Below are 18,085 nucleotides of genomic sequence, written 5' to 3'. Positions count from 1 at the left end.
GGAGGGGGGGGTCCTACAGACTGTTGCCACCTTTCACTGGCACCCCACCATGTTCAGGGGTTGGGAGAAGACCTTGGTACCTGGCAGGTGGCACAGGAGGCTCTTCCACCATGCTGCCCACCAAGCAGGAACATGGGCATCTTTTCAAGATGTTCTGTGAGGAGAGGGAAGCAGAGAAAGAGACCTGAGTCAGGGAGAGAGAACTGAGAATTGGGGCCCGTGACTTTCTCCTCCCCCGGTTACTTGGAGGCTGAGAGGACTACACTTACTCTGAACATTGTTCGTACCGCCATAGCAGAGCTCGATCGCCCTGCAGAAAAGCTACAAAAGAGCTTGACGGCACGAAGACAGCCCACCAGTAGGAGACGCCCAGAGGAGCGTCCGCCAGCCAGCAGGCAAGTCCAGAAAGACAGTGAGCAGCCTGGGCACGCTGTTTTTACAGGTGGGCAAACAATCGTGGTCCCTCAGCAACTGGGGAAACAGTCACAATGGCCCTTTTTTGAACCTACCCCTACATGGCAGCTGTACAGGCAGACTCAGGACCTCCCCTTGGCAACGGGAGAAACATCCCCCAAAGCCACTATTTGAACCTCAACAAGGATGGCGGCTCTCTCAGGGCCAGGAGCGGCCAGTTCTGGGTGGCCTTTGGCCCCTGCCTTTGATGTGGGAAGCTGTCTGTTTGTGAGCAATGCAAAAGCACAATCACACGTGGCACAAAGCACAGAGAGGGGCCAGAGATGCCGACTTGCTTCTCTCCTGGGCCTCTTGGGCCATTTGATCTTCCTTTCCCCTTCAGGCCAGCCCAGTCTGGAATCTCTTGCCCACCTTTGAGCGGGTCCAAGTCCTGTCTGCTCAGTGGAGAATCTCCCTTCTTTTTGCCGGGGTACAAGAGGGGCAACCGAGTTTTTGGAGGTCACAGAAGAGCGTTGGGGTGGCCTCTCCGACGTGATTCCCACAGGGGCTGTAAAAGCAATCCTGGGCGTGATGAGGGGATCGTTCATCTGCTAGTAAGCGTGCTTGAGGGATTCCTATGCTGCACCATGTAAATTGGCAAGTTTCCCAGGGCCATGAGTTTGGGAATGCCCCCTTTGGCTCCCACCAACCCCATAGCACACCTTCAGAGGGTGAAAGCTTGCTCAGTCTCTGGATGAACTGTAGCATCAACAGCCCAGGGTCGCTGACCAGGCGAACAGCCCTAGGAATATGCGTTATCAATAAAGACATTACAATGTAGACTATGAAAGGCATTGTTTTGATACATAATTTTATACTCTCTCATAATGTGTGGGCATGCATGTGACAGTGCACTCTATCTTATTTATAAAGGATTAACTTGCTTTGTAAAGAGCACAGCGTTTCTTTCCCCCCACCTTATCTCTTTGTTGAATGCCTGATTGCCTTCTAAGACAGCACACCATTCCCCCACCCCATTTCCTTTAGAAGCAATTAGCCAGATGCCTGACTGAACAAGTAAGCTGTAAATTAGATTCGTACCGGGCAGGCAGAGACACCAAATTCCAAAGAAGTTACAAAGAAAGCCAGAGAAAGATAAGGAGGTAGACATTTCTTTGGGAACAGAAGAAGAGGAACAAAGAAGAGATAAGGACCGACATGGGCTATTCCCTTGGTAACCAGAAGAAAAAAAGTTAAACTTAGATTCACCTCTTTAGGGCCCACCTTTACTCCTCCCTGGACCATCCCAAAAATCCTTTATATGGACATGAGGGGATGTACGATTTGATTACGTTTGTGGATGCCTATAAAATCTTTGTTGCTTGCTTTGCAAGGTGTGGTTTTCCTCAACACCTTGCCACGGTGTTGAATGAGCCATCCAGATGTTTCTTGGCCAATAAAACATTTGTTAGATAAAAAGCCTCGTCTCAAGTTAATTTGATTCTCTAAACTTGGGTAAATGAATAAACAAAGGCTAGTGCCTAACAACTACATCTGTATTGACACTCCACCTTTTTTACAGGGAATAGACAGAACTTTCTAACGTAGTTAGGTATTAGAAACTTGAAATGAGCCAAGGCCCTGAGCTCAGAACAGCTGATAAAGAGACGATGCAGCTGTTTTGAACTGGAACCAGAGTATTCCAAGCTCGGAGCACGTCTCATCTGCGTCTTGTACAACTGTTGCTTTCCAGTGACAGGACTTTGGAGAAGCCCTTCACCTGCCTCCAATGGAGTTGTACTATGACCCAGAAGAACCCAAACTTCCATGTGCTACCAACCGGGCAAGGATATTTCGCCAAGAGAGGAGTGACTGACTCTGCCAACTCTATCTCCTTGTGTAAATGCTGTGTCCCAGCAGCAGAAATCTGGGTGACCACAGAAGATAGGAAAGAGCTCCTTGTGCCATCCAGTACTTGCATGGATCTTGCAGCCCAGGCACGACGGCCTATTGCACTATTGAACTGCACAAATTCAGTCGTGGATGTCAGTCCCGACCTCCAGTAACCACAGATCCATGGGCATCTGGGGAAAGGGTCAAGCCCACGTCACAATGTCACAATGGAAATTCCCCTTCTCCTGGACGTGTGTCAGTCATTGAGATGCCAGTACCTAACAGCAGGATGGACTTCACGATGTCACTGTTCACTGGCCCTCATTTCTCAATTATTGTGGCTTGCCGCCGATGCCACTGAGCAAATCCTGACATTGGCTTACTATGATATCAGAGGGCAGGTTTTTATCTACACGAGTAGCAGAGGATGCGTGTTTGTACAAGAAGGTGTGCTTTGTCTGCATGACCCTAAATGCAAATGAGTGAAACCAGGTCACTGAAACCTAGCCTAAGCAACGAATGTACAAGCAAGTGAAGTTGTTCCTGGCCAACATCATCAGCGGAATTACATAGTTTTCTGCTGCTCAGCAAAACTTTTCTGCATGGAGAAATCTGGCAGAACATGCTAGACTACATCACGACTCCACATTGGAGGGTTTTTTACTTCAACATCCCGCTTCCTCCACCCTCCCCATCCCCAGTCACGACTGCGCTGCTCAAAAGGCCCGAGTGGGGCAGAGCTCCCAGCAATAGATCCGATGGTCCCTCTTTCTTCCTGTCCCGTCCCGTCCCGTCCCTTCCCTTCCCACCCAGCTGCTTTCTGCAAGCAGGTTCCAAACGTTTGGTCGGCCGTCCCCCCTTTGCTGCGATTCTCCTTCCGCTGTCCTCGGCAGCCTCGCAGGGCTCCTCAGCTGCGCCCCGAAAGAGATTCGGAGAGGGTTTGGGAGCAGGAGAGGCCGGCTCAGGCGCTTCCTCCGGTCCATTCTGCAGGAGAGTCCAGCTTTGCCTGGGATTGACACACGGTCCCAGCAAACACCCAGCTCGCTTCCTCGTCTCCTCCGCTCCTTCGTGCTCCCCTGATGGGAGACTTCTTCCCCGGCGCCAGGTTTTTTAGATGGTGTCACATTTTTAAATCGGACTGGATGTCTTCCCTACATTTGTGAATCGGGCTGTATTCAACACCGAAGGCAGAGTTATTATGCTTCCTTGAAATCAATCAAGAGCTAAAGACGACTAACATTTCTGTACTTCAGTATGGGATTTGTAACGACAAAGGTATTTGACTAATCGGTAGAGGAATATAATTGCAATTTATGGCATAAGTGGTGTAAAGAAGGGACTGTTGAAAGGCGGATGCAGTCACAGTGTTTGGTTTCTTTTAAATAATATTTTATTGAAATTTTAAAATTACAAAGTTAAAAGTTAGAAATGAAAAAGAAAATTTAAAATACAAATTGTAAAGAAAAGGAAAAGAAAAAGTGAGATAAAGTAAATGAAAAAGAAAAAAGTATGAAAAATAGATAACTTCCAATCTATCTCTGGTCTTAGGAATAGTAAGACTATCATAAGTGCTAGTTTTTAATACATTAAGTAGGAGTAATTCTTTCTCAAGACATATCCCATTACATTTATAATGCAATCTTCAAATCCCCATGTAAGCTTCACCGCCCCTCCATTTTGCAAATAGTCCATCAATGGTTTCCATTCTTCTGGTAATAGTTGTGTGGGTTTTCTTTTAATAAGCAAGTCAGTTTATCCTTTTCTGCCATATCCACCAGTTTTAACAACCATTCTTGTATTGTTGGTAGTGTCTGGGTTTTCCAGAACTGTGGATAAAGAAGTCTTGCTGCGGTAATCATGTATTGAGTAATTCTAATAAGATGTTTTCCTATTTGAAAGTCCATTATCCCAAACAGGAAGAGTTCTGGTTGAAATGGGATCTGTATTTGTAGTATGCTCTGCATCAAGGTTTGCATTTGCGTCCAACATTTCTTTGCAATTTTACATGTCCACCACATACGATAAAACGATCCCTCTTATTGGATACATTTCAAAGAAACGTTGGAAATTGTCCCATACGTCTTTGATAGTCTTTGGGGTGTCATGAACCATCGAGACATCATTTTATAGAAATTTTCTTTCAAGTTAGAACCTAAAGTAAATTTTAATCCTTTAGACCACATATTTTCCCATTGCTGCACATGTATATTATGACCAATATTTTTTGCCCATTTAATCATGCATTCTTTGACTTGTTCTTCAACCATTTCTTCTCTCTCAACAATAATTTGTATATTTTTGCTATGAAATGTTCATCTGTTTCACATAATTGGATTTCAAATTCTGATGTATTCTGTTCAAATCTAAATTCTTTTTGATCAAGTTTAAATTTTTCTTTGTATTGCATAATAGAAAGCCATTGAAAGGTATATCCTTCTAAACCCAATTGTTCTTTTGATTTAATTTTATATTCTCCTTGTTCTTTTTCTAATAAGTCTTGGTATCTCATCCCTTTATTTTTATCTCTTGTTTCAGTTCTGTAGAAGGCTTCTTGTGTAGAGGTCCACATCGGCATCTTAGGGCATAAAAGTGGTCTACATTTAGTCCAACCTTTCCATAGAGATCTTCTAATATCGTGATTTTTAAAGTCCACATTAACTTTAACTTTATCATACCACAAATATCCATGCCATCCAAATCTCAAATTGTGACCTTCCAAGTTTAATAATTTTTCATTTCTCGAGGTGATCCGTTCTTTAAGCCATACTAAACAGCAAGCTACATAGTACAATTTCAAATCGGGAAGACCCAAACCACCTCTTTCTTCCACGTCTTGTAAGTCTTTATATTTTATTCTTGGTTTTTTCCCTTGCCATATAAACTTAGAGATGTCGCGTTGCCATTGTTTAAAGGGTGCTTCTGAAGCCAATATTGGAATTGTCTGGAAAAGATATAGAATTCGCGGCAAAATATTCATTTTAATCACCGATATTCTTCCTAGTAAGGACAATTGTAACTTTTCCCATCTGTCTAAATCTTTTTTAATATCTGTCCAGAGTGGAACATAATTATTCGGAAATAAACCCGCATTCTTTGATGTCAAATGTACTCCCAGGTATTTTATTTTTTTCTCTATTGCAAATCCGGTTTGTTCATTCAGTTTCTTCTGTTGATAAAAATCCTAATTTTTACTTAAAACCATTGTTTTTTGTATGTTTACTCTGAACCCTGCTAACAACCCAAAGGCTCTCAATTTTTGCATTAATGATTCAACCCCCTCCAATGGGTTTTCTAAAGTAATGACTAGGTCATCAGCAAAGGCTCTTAACTTGTATTTTTCTTTTTTAACTCTTATTCCAAAAATGTTGTCATCATGTCTAATATCTCTAAGTAATACTTCTAAAACCAATATGAATAATAATGGAGACAAGGGACATCCTTGTCTCGTACCTTTTTGAATTTCACATGGTTTAGTAAAGTCTCCATTAAGAATTATGTTTGCGGTTTCTGGTATATATATTGATTTAATCCATTTAACAAAGTTTTCCCCAAATTTCATAAAATCCAAGACTTTAAACATAAAAGGCCAATTTAAATTGTCAAAGGCTTTTTCAGCATCCAAAAATATCAAGGCTGCTTGTTTTTCATAATGTTGTTCCAGGTATTCTAATATATCCAAAACATTTTGGATGTTATCTGGAATTTGTCTTTTTGGTAAAAATCCTGATTGATCCTGATGGATACATTTTACAAGAATATTCTTCATTCTTTCCGCTAGAATTGTTGTGAATCTCTTATAGTCATTGTTCAATAGAGATATTGGTCTATAATTCTTTGTCAAGGTCAGATCCTGTTGGTCTTTTGGAATCAAGGTCATATGGGCTTCTTTCCAAGTTTCTGGCATTACACCTGTGTCCAAAATTGAATTCATAGTGATTTGTAAAGGAGGGCAAAGCTCCTCCTCAAAATATTTACCGTAAGCCGCTGATAAACAGTGTTGTTTTGAAGTGGAATAGAGCAGACCCTTTGGACCCTTTTAAACTATGGGAAGTGGCTGACTGTATTGTTGACCTGAACAAAACCTCCATTGCCAGACTAGGAGGTTTCCTGAAATTTGGAATCAGCGACCAAGGGGAGGGCCTCGTCCAAGGAGAAACCTTCATGCCTCAAAGACCCAAATCTCTTTCCAGTCCTTGCTATGTTTCCGAAACGTTGTTCATTCTTTTGATTGCACAAGACGCAACTTTGGAAAACCTTCTTCATTACTTGATTGCCCCGGCATAATGAGGAAAATGAGCTTTGCGTTCAGGAAGCACGTCTCAGAACTGGGTTTCTCAGACTTGGCAACTTTAAGATGGGTGGACTGCAACTCCCAGAATTCCCCAGCCAGCCATGCCATGCGAAACCCTCGAATTAAGCTCAGGGCAGCATTATTTCTGTTAAATCTTAACCAGCAGCTCCTCAACAAATGCAGAAAGACCTTTCACACGTCAGGGGTGACAGGGTTAGCACCCCTTGAAAATGCCAGATTGAAATGGGCAGTGCAGCCTTTAAAATAATTCCGAGCAGAAAGTTGACAGGAGCTGGGCAGCAGAAGGGCCTCGATATTTCAGGAAATGCATGGAAGACAGAAGCCGTGTTTGAAGCGGGTGCATGATGACCACGTCAGTCATGCAATGAGACCAAAAGGCTGAGGAAAAAGCTCAGGCCGGCAGAATTTGAAAAAGAACCTTTTTTTCCCTCCCTCCCTCCCTCCCTCCTTCCTTCCTTCCTTCCTTCCTTCCTTCCTTCCTTCCTTCCTTCCTTCCTTCCTTCCTTCCTTCCTTTCTTTCTTTCTTTCTTTCTTTCTTTCTTTCTTTTTCTTTCCTCCCTCCCTCCCTCCCTCCCTCCCTTCCTTCCTTCCTTCCTTCCTTCCTTCCTTTTTTTCTGCATTTTCAGGAATATATACAATCATTAAATAAGAACAGGGGATAAAAAGCTAAAATACAAATGTGCTTTAACATGCATTACTGTCTCTCCTCTGAGGAAATCTTAGTGCTTTCCTCTTCATAAAAATAAGCATTTGGTGGTGAGGCGAGAGGCGAAAAATTGGGCCCCCCGCCCCCCATATTTCTCCCAGACATTCAATGCAGAATTTATTATTGCATAGTAAAGAGAGCGAGCCAGTTTGGTGCCGTGGTGGAGGTGCTGGCGTAAAAACCCGGAGACTGAGTTCTAGGCCTGCCTTGGGCATGAAAGCCAGATGGATGATCTGTTTGATGATCAAATAGATCATCTATTTGTACATAGATGTCTCAAAGTGGCCAACACCCCTAATACTCCCGCCTCCTATTTTCCCCACAACAACAACCCTGTGAGGTAGGCTGAGCTGAGAGAGAGTGACTGGCCCAAAGCGTGGGCCCAAACATGAGCTGTGTTTGCTGTGCTGAGTTACATACAGTATATACAGTACAAAGGCAGGATGAAAAATCTCACCACGATGATGATGTACAAATTGTTCTTTCTGTTTGTATCAACCCAGCAATCTTTCTGCAAACCACCGAGAGGTTCTTCCATGGAAGCAGCCAGACCATATGGAGGTAGAATCCACTCTGACATCCAGGTGATCTTTATTGTTTCATATTATTATGGTTGGTCGCACAGTCAGCCAGCATTGGCCACTTTCATCCACCTATCGAGTCCTCCCCAAGGACCTGGGATCGGCAGACCTTGTTGCTTGACGGTGTTAAAGGTGTCGTTGCAGGACATGAGCTGTTCCCAGTAAAGCTGCCTTTTGCAGTTGACTGAGGGAGATTTTGTCCATGCCGATGACAGAATCTGCTTCTCTTTGCAGGTCTTTATATCTTGTGATTTTCTCCAGTCCTCTCTGTTCTCTTCTGCTGTCTCCAGGTCTTGCGGTGTCCACTATCCAGACTTTTTGGTCTGTATGGCACTTTTATTTCCCAAGTTTCAATAAAATGCCAATAAGAAGACTTGAGATGAGACTTCTGATGAATAGCAGATGTATATTGATCAAGACACAGCTGGGTGACCCCAATCAACACATTAACAAAAGATGTTGATGAAATCACACCTCACAAAACAAACATCAGAGGCTTTGTAGACATTTAAATCTGTAATCAGATAGTACATCCCCTCATACACATACAAGGGATTTTTGGGACGGTCTGAGCAAGTGAAAGGTGGTTCTTAGGAAGGTAAACTTAAATGTAACTTTTTCTTCTGGTTACCAAGGGAATGGCATACCACATTTTTCTTATCTTTCTCTAGAATGAAGGACCTCACAACTGTTGCAAAAAGCTTGGTACAACATTGAGCTTGTACTCGGCTAATTGCTTATTCGAAGACAATCGGGCATTCAGCAAAGAGATAAGGGGGGGGGGAAGAAACCAGTGCTCTTTACAAAACAAAAGCAAGTTAACCCTTTAGAAATAAAATAGAGTGCACTGTTACAGGTATGGTTATACATTATGTGAAGCATATATATATATATATATATATATATATATATATATATATATATAAAAGATAAAATTGTGTATATATAGAATATAAAATTGTGTATCAAAATAATGCCCTTCAGGTCTTTCTTAGCAACATTTGTTAAGTCTGGAATTGTTGTGTGGCAGGTGCTGGTCTGTCTGCATTTGAAAGTCCCACAGCACTTTGGCTTCTCCATTTGCTGTGACTTTGTGTTGTGGTCCCACCAGTTCTTGCCTACAGGCAAGTGGGACTTCTTGCAGAGAGTCCAATGCACCCTGGCTGCCGCTTGGTCATGCCGTTGTGTGTCGTCAGCCCGTGCGATCTTCTCGCAGGGGCTCACTAGGCGGCCCACGGTTTCTTCAGCTCCTTTGCAGAGGCGGCATTTGCTGCCTGTCGCTCTCTTCTCCCTTCTGGCTTGGAGGCCTTTGTTCTTCAGGCTTGGCCTTGTGCAGCCAGGATTAGCCCCCCGTCTCTTTCTTCAGCTTTGCTGCTCTTGGGCAAGGCCAGGTCTGGCTGTTACGAGCTTCAGGGCATCTTCTTCACTGTCCTTCAGAGATTCTCCCCATGCCCTTTCTTCTTCTTCAACTGTCTGGGGTTAATCATAAGAACAATAATTTCCAGACAAAGAAGGAATGAAATTGATACAAATGAACACGTACAGGAATATAGAAAACATAATGAGGAAATTAAAAAAATACAAGCAATTGATTAAGGGTAGATAGCCAACAAATCGCAATTAACCAGCAGATAGAAAATATCATATGGCTAATAAATTCTACGACATCATTTACAACTTAGAGGACTAGAAGAAATGTCATATCCCATTTCTCTTCAAACGATGTCTCTATAAAAATATCTGGTAAACACCATTAAAATCACTGAAAGAAACAAGTAGATAAATCGTAAACAATACAGTAAGAGAAAACTGTCAATCATATATACCCTATATCCCTGATTAAAATATAAACTGTACAACCTACATTTGGGGGTGGCACGTATCGAATTGTGATCCAGAAGTGGTTTCCAAATAAGATAACACTGTACATCTGATGTACTTTTCAGATATCAATTTTAGAGATTGAGTTAACCTTTTAACCAGAATTTCGTGGAATGTCTGGTTACCAAACTACCATCGAGTCCTTGAGTGAGTTGAATTTTCCTTCCATATTTTGTGATTGTTGAATTAGCTGAGAGAGGGTCTCTTCCTTTGGGTGCAGTTGGCCTGCCGGAAATTCTCTCCAGTTCAGGAAAGGAAGCAGAGCGTCAGCCCTCCAGGATAGGCCAAATCAGGAAGCGGATTCCCCAAGAAATACTGGGGGCCTCCTTTATGGAGATAGGCTTGAGTAACAGAGTCCCAATAGCCTGGCAGCATTTTCCCTTCCCTCCCTCTGCCAGACCCAGTTAGGTTTCTTTCGAATATTCTCTTCTTCTCCTGCCTTAAATCTTATTTTGCTGACCATCCCATTCCTTTTCCAAGGTCGCCTGTGAGATTCAATTTGGATTCTTTTCTGTGTCATTCCTCCTACTGATTTTGGGGGTGGCGGGGAGTAATCTTATTCCTAGAATTTCTAGTCATTAAACTGTTAAACTGAACCGAAGCAAAATATCAAGTTCAGAGTGGGAGATCAGAAAAAAGAATAATATTTAATAACATGGTATATAAATGACCAAATGCATTTAGGGAAAAACAGGACAAAGATGGCCTTACGGATTTTAAGCTAACACAGGTACTGAACAATCAATTTATATCTTAAGAACTGAGTTTTGTTACCATTCATTACAATTCCTATCATTCCAAGGAAACATTTAATTCCAAATAAATATTCCTCATGTTGGTGCTCCCTCTTGTGATTCAAAGAAACAGTTCAGCAAGTTTTCAAAATAAAAGGAAGGAATTCAATTCAAACTAGTCCAAACAAGCTGAATAGCATATATCTGGTTCTTGCAGCAAAGTAATAATATCGAGAAGACCCAAATCAATAAAATTCTTAGCTCTGTAGTTGCATTAAACGGTCAGTTTTTTGTCAAAGCAGTGTTCCTCGCGTTTCCTGATGAAAGAAAGATGATAAAAAGGATCCTTGCTGTGTGTTTTTCAATAGCTGCCCTCGTAAATTAATTTTGGAATTCTAAGTTTAATTGAAATGAAAACATGAACCATCAGAAAGGAATATGAAAGACGATCCAGAAGATTAATTAGATCAAGGACCTGTTCCACCAAATGTAGAAAAAAGAATCATAAATGCAAGCCAGAAAAGTTTCAAGGGAGTTTCGGAAAGAAATAGTTCCGACATTCAGAAAAGATGAATACCTTGCAATAAGAAGAGGACGGAGGATCTGCAGAAGATTTGTAATCCTCTGGGTTTGCCCCCTGGGAACAGCCCCCAGAGGAAAAATCCTCCTCTCCCAAATCCTTGCAAGGAGAGCAATAAGAACATCTCTACATACATATTCTAAATCTATATTGATTTTGAAGTGATCAGGCCATTACATCATTAAAAGAGCGAGAGATCCTCAAGGAATACAGAGACTGCAGAGCAATGGATTCTTTGCCTTTGCCTTTTCTACGAGAATGCAGGGTTTGGCTCCGAACTGGGCAAACGGCTCCAGATCCCGCAGGGCATCCCAGAAGACCTACTGACGGCTCCTCAGAACAGCTGGTCCAAGGACCCCTGGGCTTCCCCCAAGATCTTCCCGGGGGTCTGCAAAATCGGAACGATTTGCCAGATATTGTAGATATTTGCAAATATGGAAAGCAATGGCACTCTTCTCTTTATTATTTTTATTTGTTAAAAAATAGGGCTTTTTCATTCACAATATTTCATTTATGTGAACGCGTCATTGGCTTCATATTGTTATTTTTACGTGGTTCAGTAAATAACTATTCTAGAACTGTGTCAGTTTCAACGTTTAGTAGGGTAAATATTGATAAATATAATCCATGCAACCAAAAGCTGTTTTGGGGTTCTCCCTAATTTTTAAGAATGGGAAAGGTTCCGAGAGCAAAAGGTTTAAGAAACCCTGCCATAAACACCTAGGCATTTTCCTGGGCTTCTGTGATAGCCTAAGAAATGCATGTTTGAGTGCAGGAAGCGCTAAGAGGACAGCAACGTGTAGGGTTGGTACCGTCTGAACTCGAAGGAATATCTATTTTAAAAAAACCGTTCAATCAGGATGCATTGTGACTTTCTAAGTTAAGAACACGTTAAAGTTCTTTTTCCTGATTGATTGATTGATTGATTGATTGATTGGTTGACTGATTGATTGATTGATTGATTGACTGGGATTTCTATGCCACTCCATTCTCCTTGGCTCTTGCTGTTGGCTGGGATTGAGTCCACAAGCACATCTAATGCTGGGTGTATCTCCCAGGGAGCTAACGCTGTAGTAGCTCCTGTGATGTGGGTGGCGTGGATTATAGACGGTTTTTTTAAATACGTGGCTCCGTGCACTCCTGACTAAATCCCTGACTGCAGACTGTGTTTCTTCAAGAGACCGGGATCATCTTCTTTATCGTAGCTATCAGTCTCTTCCCTTTGGAGATAAGCAACGTTACCTTTTTATTCTTCAGGCTTCTCACTTGTCTCTAGTGACCACATCAGTTCCATCCCACCTTGACTTTTCTGTTTCCCCCTTCCTCTCAGTCCATTCCCTCTTCATCTCTTTGGTTTGCAGTCCTCTCATCCATTCCCTCGACATGATTAAATGACTTCAACGTAGTTGGCGACCACTCACTTTTGTATTCAGTCCCTGTTCGTTCGGCCCTCTTTCATTCAGCACACAGCCCCTTCTTGTGATCCCACACACACGTCTAAAGTTCCCCATTCTCATTGCGCTCAGGTGACTTATGTGTTTCTCCCGACATACCCAAACCTCACTCCCATGTAATGAAGCAGGCCAAAAGTCCCATAGACAGCCACTTTTCCTTACGTCAGTATTCACTTCTTGATACACACTACTGTACATGCTGCCCATTTCTCCCAGTGTTTGCACATCTTAATATTTTTCAATTTTCCACCTGCAGTTGGTTCTGTACCACGATACCCAAATCCGTCTATTTGCTCGTTTTTTGCCATTTACGTATAATTTCTCATGGTTCAGTCTCTTTTCCCTGTCAGAGACAACCATCATGGTCATGATGCATTAATTTCAGATTCATACTCCTTGCTGCAGCATCTAATCTATCTTAACATTACCTGAAAATAATTCAGCTTTCTTCTTCCCCCTCCCCTCCCCTCCGCTCCCCTCCCCTCACCTTTCTTTCTTCACTTTTATTCTTAATTCTGCGCACTCTTTGGATGGTCCTTGTGTAGCATTTTTCAACCTCTTCCAAAGCCGTTTTTTGATTTCCTTTGAAATTGCTCTGCACTTTCTCTCTTTCTTTTAGCATGACTTGCTGTTTTTGGAAAAAGATTTAAAGGAGAAATCTTCCCATTTTCTATATTTATATTCAGTGAAATCTTATCTTTAGAATTTGGCTTTATACCAAGCCAAAAAGGTCCCTAAAATATGGCAGGAGAAGACCTCATCTGGAAGTCTTAGTTCCAGAAAACTGCTGGATAAGGACCAGAAGGATTCGACCCACATAACATAGAAGAAAAGCAGTGCTGATCATATAAATCCAATATTTCCTTCTCAGGAAAATCTATAGGAGAGCAGAACTTCTGCTCCACGAAACAATGAATCTCAAAAGGGTGCAGGAACTCACATGTGTGTCTACCACATGGATCAAAGCCAATTCCACCAAACGAAAATACTTCTTTAAAAATAATAATTCCAATAAGGGGGAACAAAACGATCTCAGGTGACAGAGAGGGAGAAAAGGGTCTGTGTGAGAAGACCTGAACAATATGATCCCTGGCTCTTCTGATATGAACCTGCCTGATATGGTCCACTCTCTCCACTTGGGACTTTCTGTCCCAAGGCGGGGGGATTTGCTCTTCGGCTCCACACCTGCCCCCCCGATGGGCTGACACAGAGAGCAGCACTGATCTCTCTTTCTTCCCCACTCTTAGCAGAATTTCAACACCAATGTTCTTGCTGATTTTTACATTTTTACTCTTTCATCTGACGCAGACAGATGAAGAAACAGAATGGAGCAAAGACAGTTAAAGGTACCATTCCACTATTTATTGAGCAATGTTAACAGGTAAACAGCCAACCTAGGGTGAATGTTGCTACGGGGAAGGCAAAAACCCCATGGGCCGAGCTAACGGCACATTATGGGTAAAATTCCTTCCCAGTCCCGTCAACCGGCGACTGACTTTTGTCCATAGCAAGGGGATGGTAGGGCACCCTCGGGGTCTTTCTCTGTGGGGCCGCAAGATGTTCTCTGCTGCGGGAGGAAGAGCTGGAATTCCTGCAAAGACACAGAGATATCAGGCAATCAGTGTCTCTGCTCGCAAGCCTTGCCTCAACCTGAATTGGGAGGAAGCCCATCAATGGACATTCCTCCCTTCCTGGGAAGGCCCTTTGCTGTTGGCCCCCACCCTAACAAGGTTGACTCAGGCCTCGGCAAGTCCCCTCCCGTCAGAGGAAACCCCGGGTCCCCTTCCCCGGCTTTCCCTCCATTCGCCTCCAGTTCTTGCCCAGATTCCCTCACCGGTCCATCAGGCGGAAAGGCCTTCATACTCCGGGGGGTACCATGGCCGCCTACAGCTTGCTGCCAAGCGCCGGAGGGCAGCCACCAGTCCGTCTTGAGCATGGAGGGAGAAGGCTTTGTCCCCCAAACCTTTCAACTGACAGGCGACTCGCCTGACTGCAAGGTCCTGGTCCCCAAGCAACCTATCCATATCTGCAAAGATAAACATTAGATCAGCACTTCAAAATGAAACATGCACCCTCCCTCCCTCCCTCCCTCCCTTCCTTCCTTCCTTCCTTCCTTCCTTCCTTCCTTCCTTCCTTCCTTCCTTCCTCCCTCCCTCCCTCCCTCCCTGCACTGCTAACCCAAAGCTGTTCCTCTTTTCACTTTGCACAGGCATTGCTTACAAGCAAGGTTGATGGGAACCGTCCCTCCAGTGAGGTAGATGGGAACCGTCCCTCCAGTGTGGAGGCTGCCGTTCAGGTGCAGCAGGTGACCTAAAGAGGAAAGGAGGGAGAAAAACACATCATTGACACTTTCAAAGGTGACTTCTCAACTGAATGCAGCCATAATCGCAGAATGGCCTGCGGCTTTCATCCCAGGGGAAACAAGAAGTTCTGTTACCAACGAACATAGCAGCCGTTCTCCTCACTGAAGCCTGCTTGCTCTTACAGTACGAAAGGAAGGTGAACACTTCCAGCTCCAACTGCCCCTCTGACATGGCGAACCGAATCTAGGAGAAGAGGCAGAAAGGCAGGTGGGAGATCACCAAGTGGTCCATATGGCACCCCTGCATCTCACCCCTAGAGGGGAATGGAAGCCAGAGAAGGGCTCCTACCAGGTGCTTGGCGATCTGATGGAACAGCTCCTGCAGACTGTAAGTCCCCCTCACCAGGAGGTTGCCCCCAAGGTGCCACCGGAGAGCTTCAGCCAGTTGCCGCAGAGTCTCCTTTGCTGCCTTCAAAAGAAGAGAAGAGAAAAAAGCTGATTCCGTTCTTCTACTGTTTCCTTTGAGTGAGTCAGGTAGCCAAGCTGCAGCCCTCTTTTCCCAAACAAGTGGGGCCCTCACCTTTGCCACCTCCTCAACATCTTCCATGTCCATCAGCACGGGAATGAGGTTGTGGATGGTGGCTGTCCGCTCGAGTTCTTTCCTGTGCTGCAGAAGAGACCAGATCTGTTTCATGGCTGCCCATCGGATAATTGCCGCCTCCTACAAAGGACCAAGGAAAATGGTCTCCTGTAGCCTGGCAGTTAAGGTTTCCATTGATTTCTCCTCCCCTCCCAAGGAAGGAGAAGCTGAGGACTCACGTGGTGGAAGAGCGAGCGGTACTGGGCAGCCAAGGAGGCATTCAGGGGAGTCCAGACATCCTCCCGTGTCTCGAGGCCGAGCTGCTCCTCCAAGCCCAAGAACTCCAAGGTGATGGCAGGGCTGGAACTGCTGAGCCCACTCAGGACTGCCTGGCAGAGCTCGGGGCTCATAATCTGCAGGGAGAACAGGAGATCTGGAAAACTTTCCGCCAGTGAAAGAGAGATGACCAACCTGCCCTTTTCTGATCACCGCTGTGGATCTTAGCTAGCAATCTCCTCTTAACCGAGCAAGAACATAGTGAAGATGGAATGTGACAGTAGCAAGCCGTCACCATCCCAAGACTGAGTAAAAGGAAGATATGCCACCTCCCCACCTGCTTGGGCAGCATCCAATGAATGGAAGAAGATTGGGGGAAAGATGACACTTTCAGCACCAGGACCTCCTGGGACGTGTCTCCTCCTCAAATTGAGAGTGGTGTAAGGAGGAGGAGCACAACAGTTGCTCGTGGCGGTCCCCACCCTCTCCCAGAAATGTCAGAACTGAGGGCCATTTTCCTTTAGTCTTTCCATCTATTTCACCAAGTCATTTATCACCAAGTCATCCAAGAAGACTGTCATTTTATTCCGGGACGGTACTGCAGCTGTCTTCTCAGGGATGTCAGAATCCTTCAGCTGAGATTTGCCCAATCAATTCACCTTGTCCTACTGGGAATGATCCCCACATCTCCCAAGCTGTGGGTCCTGGAGGTTCCCTGGACTTCCATTGAATCCTGTAAATGACATGTATTCGTATTAAGACATATATCCAAAGCTCTCTGCATCCCAATAGGATGGCTAAGCTTCCCCAGAGGTCCTTCACTCTACTGTCAGGAGAGAGAAGAGACGTGTTTCTATCCACAATAGCCACCACCTTGCAAGGTTTCTACCAGGCGCTGTTTTAAATAAATGAGCGGAAAAGACCTAATGTCTTTCTGCCATGAGTCCTGGGCAAGGGGTGACAGTTCCTCAAGGATTGTACAGCCAAAAGTAGGCACCTCTCCAAAATGAGACTCGGGTCCCAGGCCTCCTCCTTCAGGGCACTGAGGTCGCCGGTGTGGTCTTCGCCGCCTTTGGTGGAATCCTGTGAATGACAATGACTCCTCTGTGGCCACAAAGGGAAAGGAGACTCCGAATTGCTACATCCATTGAACCTGGGGACTCTGGAATGAAGGACTATCGAAGGCAGGGCGCCTGACCGGAACAGGTCTTCTGTTGCTTTATGCATCCCTTGAGTTAAAAGAACCCCCACTCCTGCCCCACCCATTCCCCAGAAAAATAGGCTTTCCACTCTTTTCCTGTTAAAGCCCTGCCCGGAAGCAGAAAAAGGAAAGGTGTGGGCAAGGGGTCACATCCATTTAGGCCACCAGTCAGCGGCAAAGGGCCCTTCCCAGCTGGTCACGACTTACCGAACGAATGGAGACCTCCTCTGTCGTGTAGAGCCTCTGCCTCTGCAGCTCCAGTTCCTGAGAACTGGGGAGAGATTGAAAGGCCGAAAGGTCAAAACTAGCCATGGGTCCTCTTACAAGAGTGGCCACACACATGCTCTAGGAAGCATGTCAGCTGGCCGGCCAAGGGCCTTGACCTGAGTTTTCTCCCATTTATCAGAAGCAGGTTGGAAAAGGAAAGGAGGTGAATCTCCCTAAGAAGATGACTCAGAGTCTTAGGCCTCTCCCCAGTCAGCCAAGCAGTAGCCCTTGCGACTGGCTGGGATGGAGGATTCGATGAAGGGATTTTGTTTTCCTTTTCTCACTTCTCCCTTTTCCTTTTGTGCTGTGTCATTTTAAGTTATCAGAAGCTTGCTTACTTTACTGTGCTTTAAGCATGCACTCCATGCTCAGAGGCCTTCATTATCTGGTCCCCCTTTGGCCCCAAATGGCCCCCCATCCCATTGATTAAAGAGAAAAGAGAGAAGCTTCCTGTCCAGGGGGCTGAGCATGCATCCAACAGAAATCTTTCTGTGCAGACGTTTCTCATGCCCGTTTTAATCCGAGAGGGTACTACTGCCGTCTTCTTGGGGGCTGCAGAATCCCGTCTTCTTGGGGGCTGCAGAATCCCTCAGAGGTAATCATCAATGATTGATTGAATCCACTCAAAGTAGAGTTCCAAATTAGTTCTTTTATTCTTGTGTTATCCCCACAGAAAGCAAAGCAAGTGCTTAATCAATGTTCAATCAATGTTGATTAATACATGTAATTTCTTTAGTTTCCTGTAATATTACAATAAAATAGATGCCCAACAAGGCTAGCAACAGTGTATCAATAAACAATTGCCCAACTAGGCTATCCAAGTTGCTGTAAATATTCTTGCCCAACTAGGCTACACATTCACACAGAATACTTACATACACTCTCAACACAGTTGATCAAGCTGTGCTAGAGTGGGCTGGGAATC

The 18,085-nt window shown here is 44.4% G+C and overlaps 1 protein-coding gene and 1 long non-coding RNA gene across 3 annotated transcripts in view; one reads left to right on the top strand and one right to left on the bottom strand.

Annotated features, from left to right (window-relative positions):
* Positions 1–14,870, top strand: part of LOC148213881 (uncharacterized) — a 38,475-nt gene extending 23,605 nt beyond the window's left edge. The window contains exons 4-5 of the long non-coding RNA XR_015793865.1: positions 7,808–7,888; positions 14,744–14,870. This is a non-coding gene — a long non-coding RNA (uncharacterized LOC148213881). The remainder of the gene's footprint in view (positions 1–7,807; positions 7,889–14,743) is intronic.
* On the bottom strand, positions 9,775–17,681 carry LOC148213880 (uncharacterized). Of its 2 annotated transcripts, XM_088130267.1 has the most exons (5): positions 15,186–17,681; positions 14,972–15,080; positions 14,755–14,844; positions 14,369–14,560; positions 9,775–14,125 (listed from the first exon to the last, which is right to left on the bottom strand). In XM_088130267.1, exons 1-4 carry the CDS (start codon positions 15,528–15,530, stop codon positions 14,376–14,378), a joined length of 729 nt encoding a protein of 242 aa, XP_087986393.1. In that variant the 5' UTR covers positions 15,531–17,681; the 3' UTR covers positions 9,775–14,125; positions 14,369–14,375. The 2 variants fall into 2 exon arrangements, with proteins under 2 accessions (XP_087986393.1, XP_087986392.1); XM_088130266.1 differs by having other exon boundaries at positions 9,775–14,560.
* Between the last annotated feature and the right edge of the window lie 404 nt (positions 17,682–18,085).

Source organism: Python bivittatus, unplaced genomic scaffold, assembly GCF_059951505.1.
Source record: "Python bivittatus isolate LINGU-HERP-01145 unplaced genomic scaffold, Pbiv_v1 ctg000850_np1212, whole genome shotgun sequence".
NCBI lineage: Eukaryota > Metazoa > Chordata > Lepidosauria > Squamata > Pythonidae > Python > Python bivittatus.
Note: the sequence above shows the minus strand (reverse complement) of the source record. Positions and strands in the feature narration are given on the sequence as shown.

Bases quoted from the DNA above. Each gene is read 5' to 3' on its own strand.
- LOC148213880 (XM_088130266.1), bottom strand. From the start codon at position 15,530: ATGAAACAGATCTGGTCTCTTCTGCAGCACAGGAAAGAACTCGAGCGG. The intron at 15,081-15,185 runs GTAGGAGCCCTT...CTCTTCTCCTAG, and splicing joins ATCAGATCGCCAAGCACCTG to ATTCGGTTCGCCATGTCAGA. The intron at 14,561-14,754 runs GTAAGCAATGCC...TTATCTTTGCAG, and splicing joins GGTTCCCATCAACCTTGCTT to ATATGGATAGGTTGCTTGGG.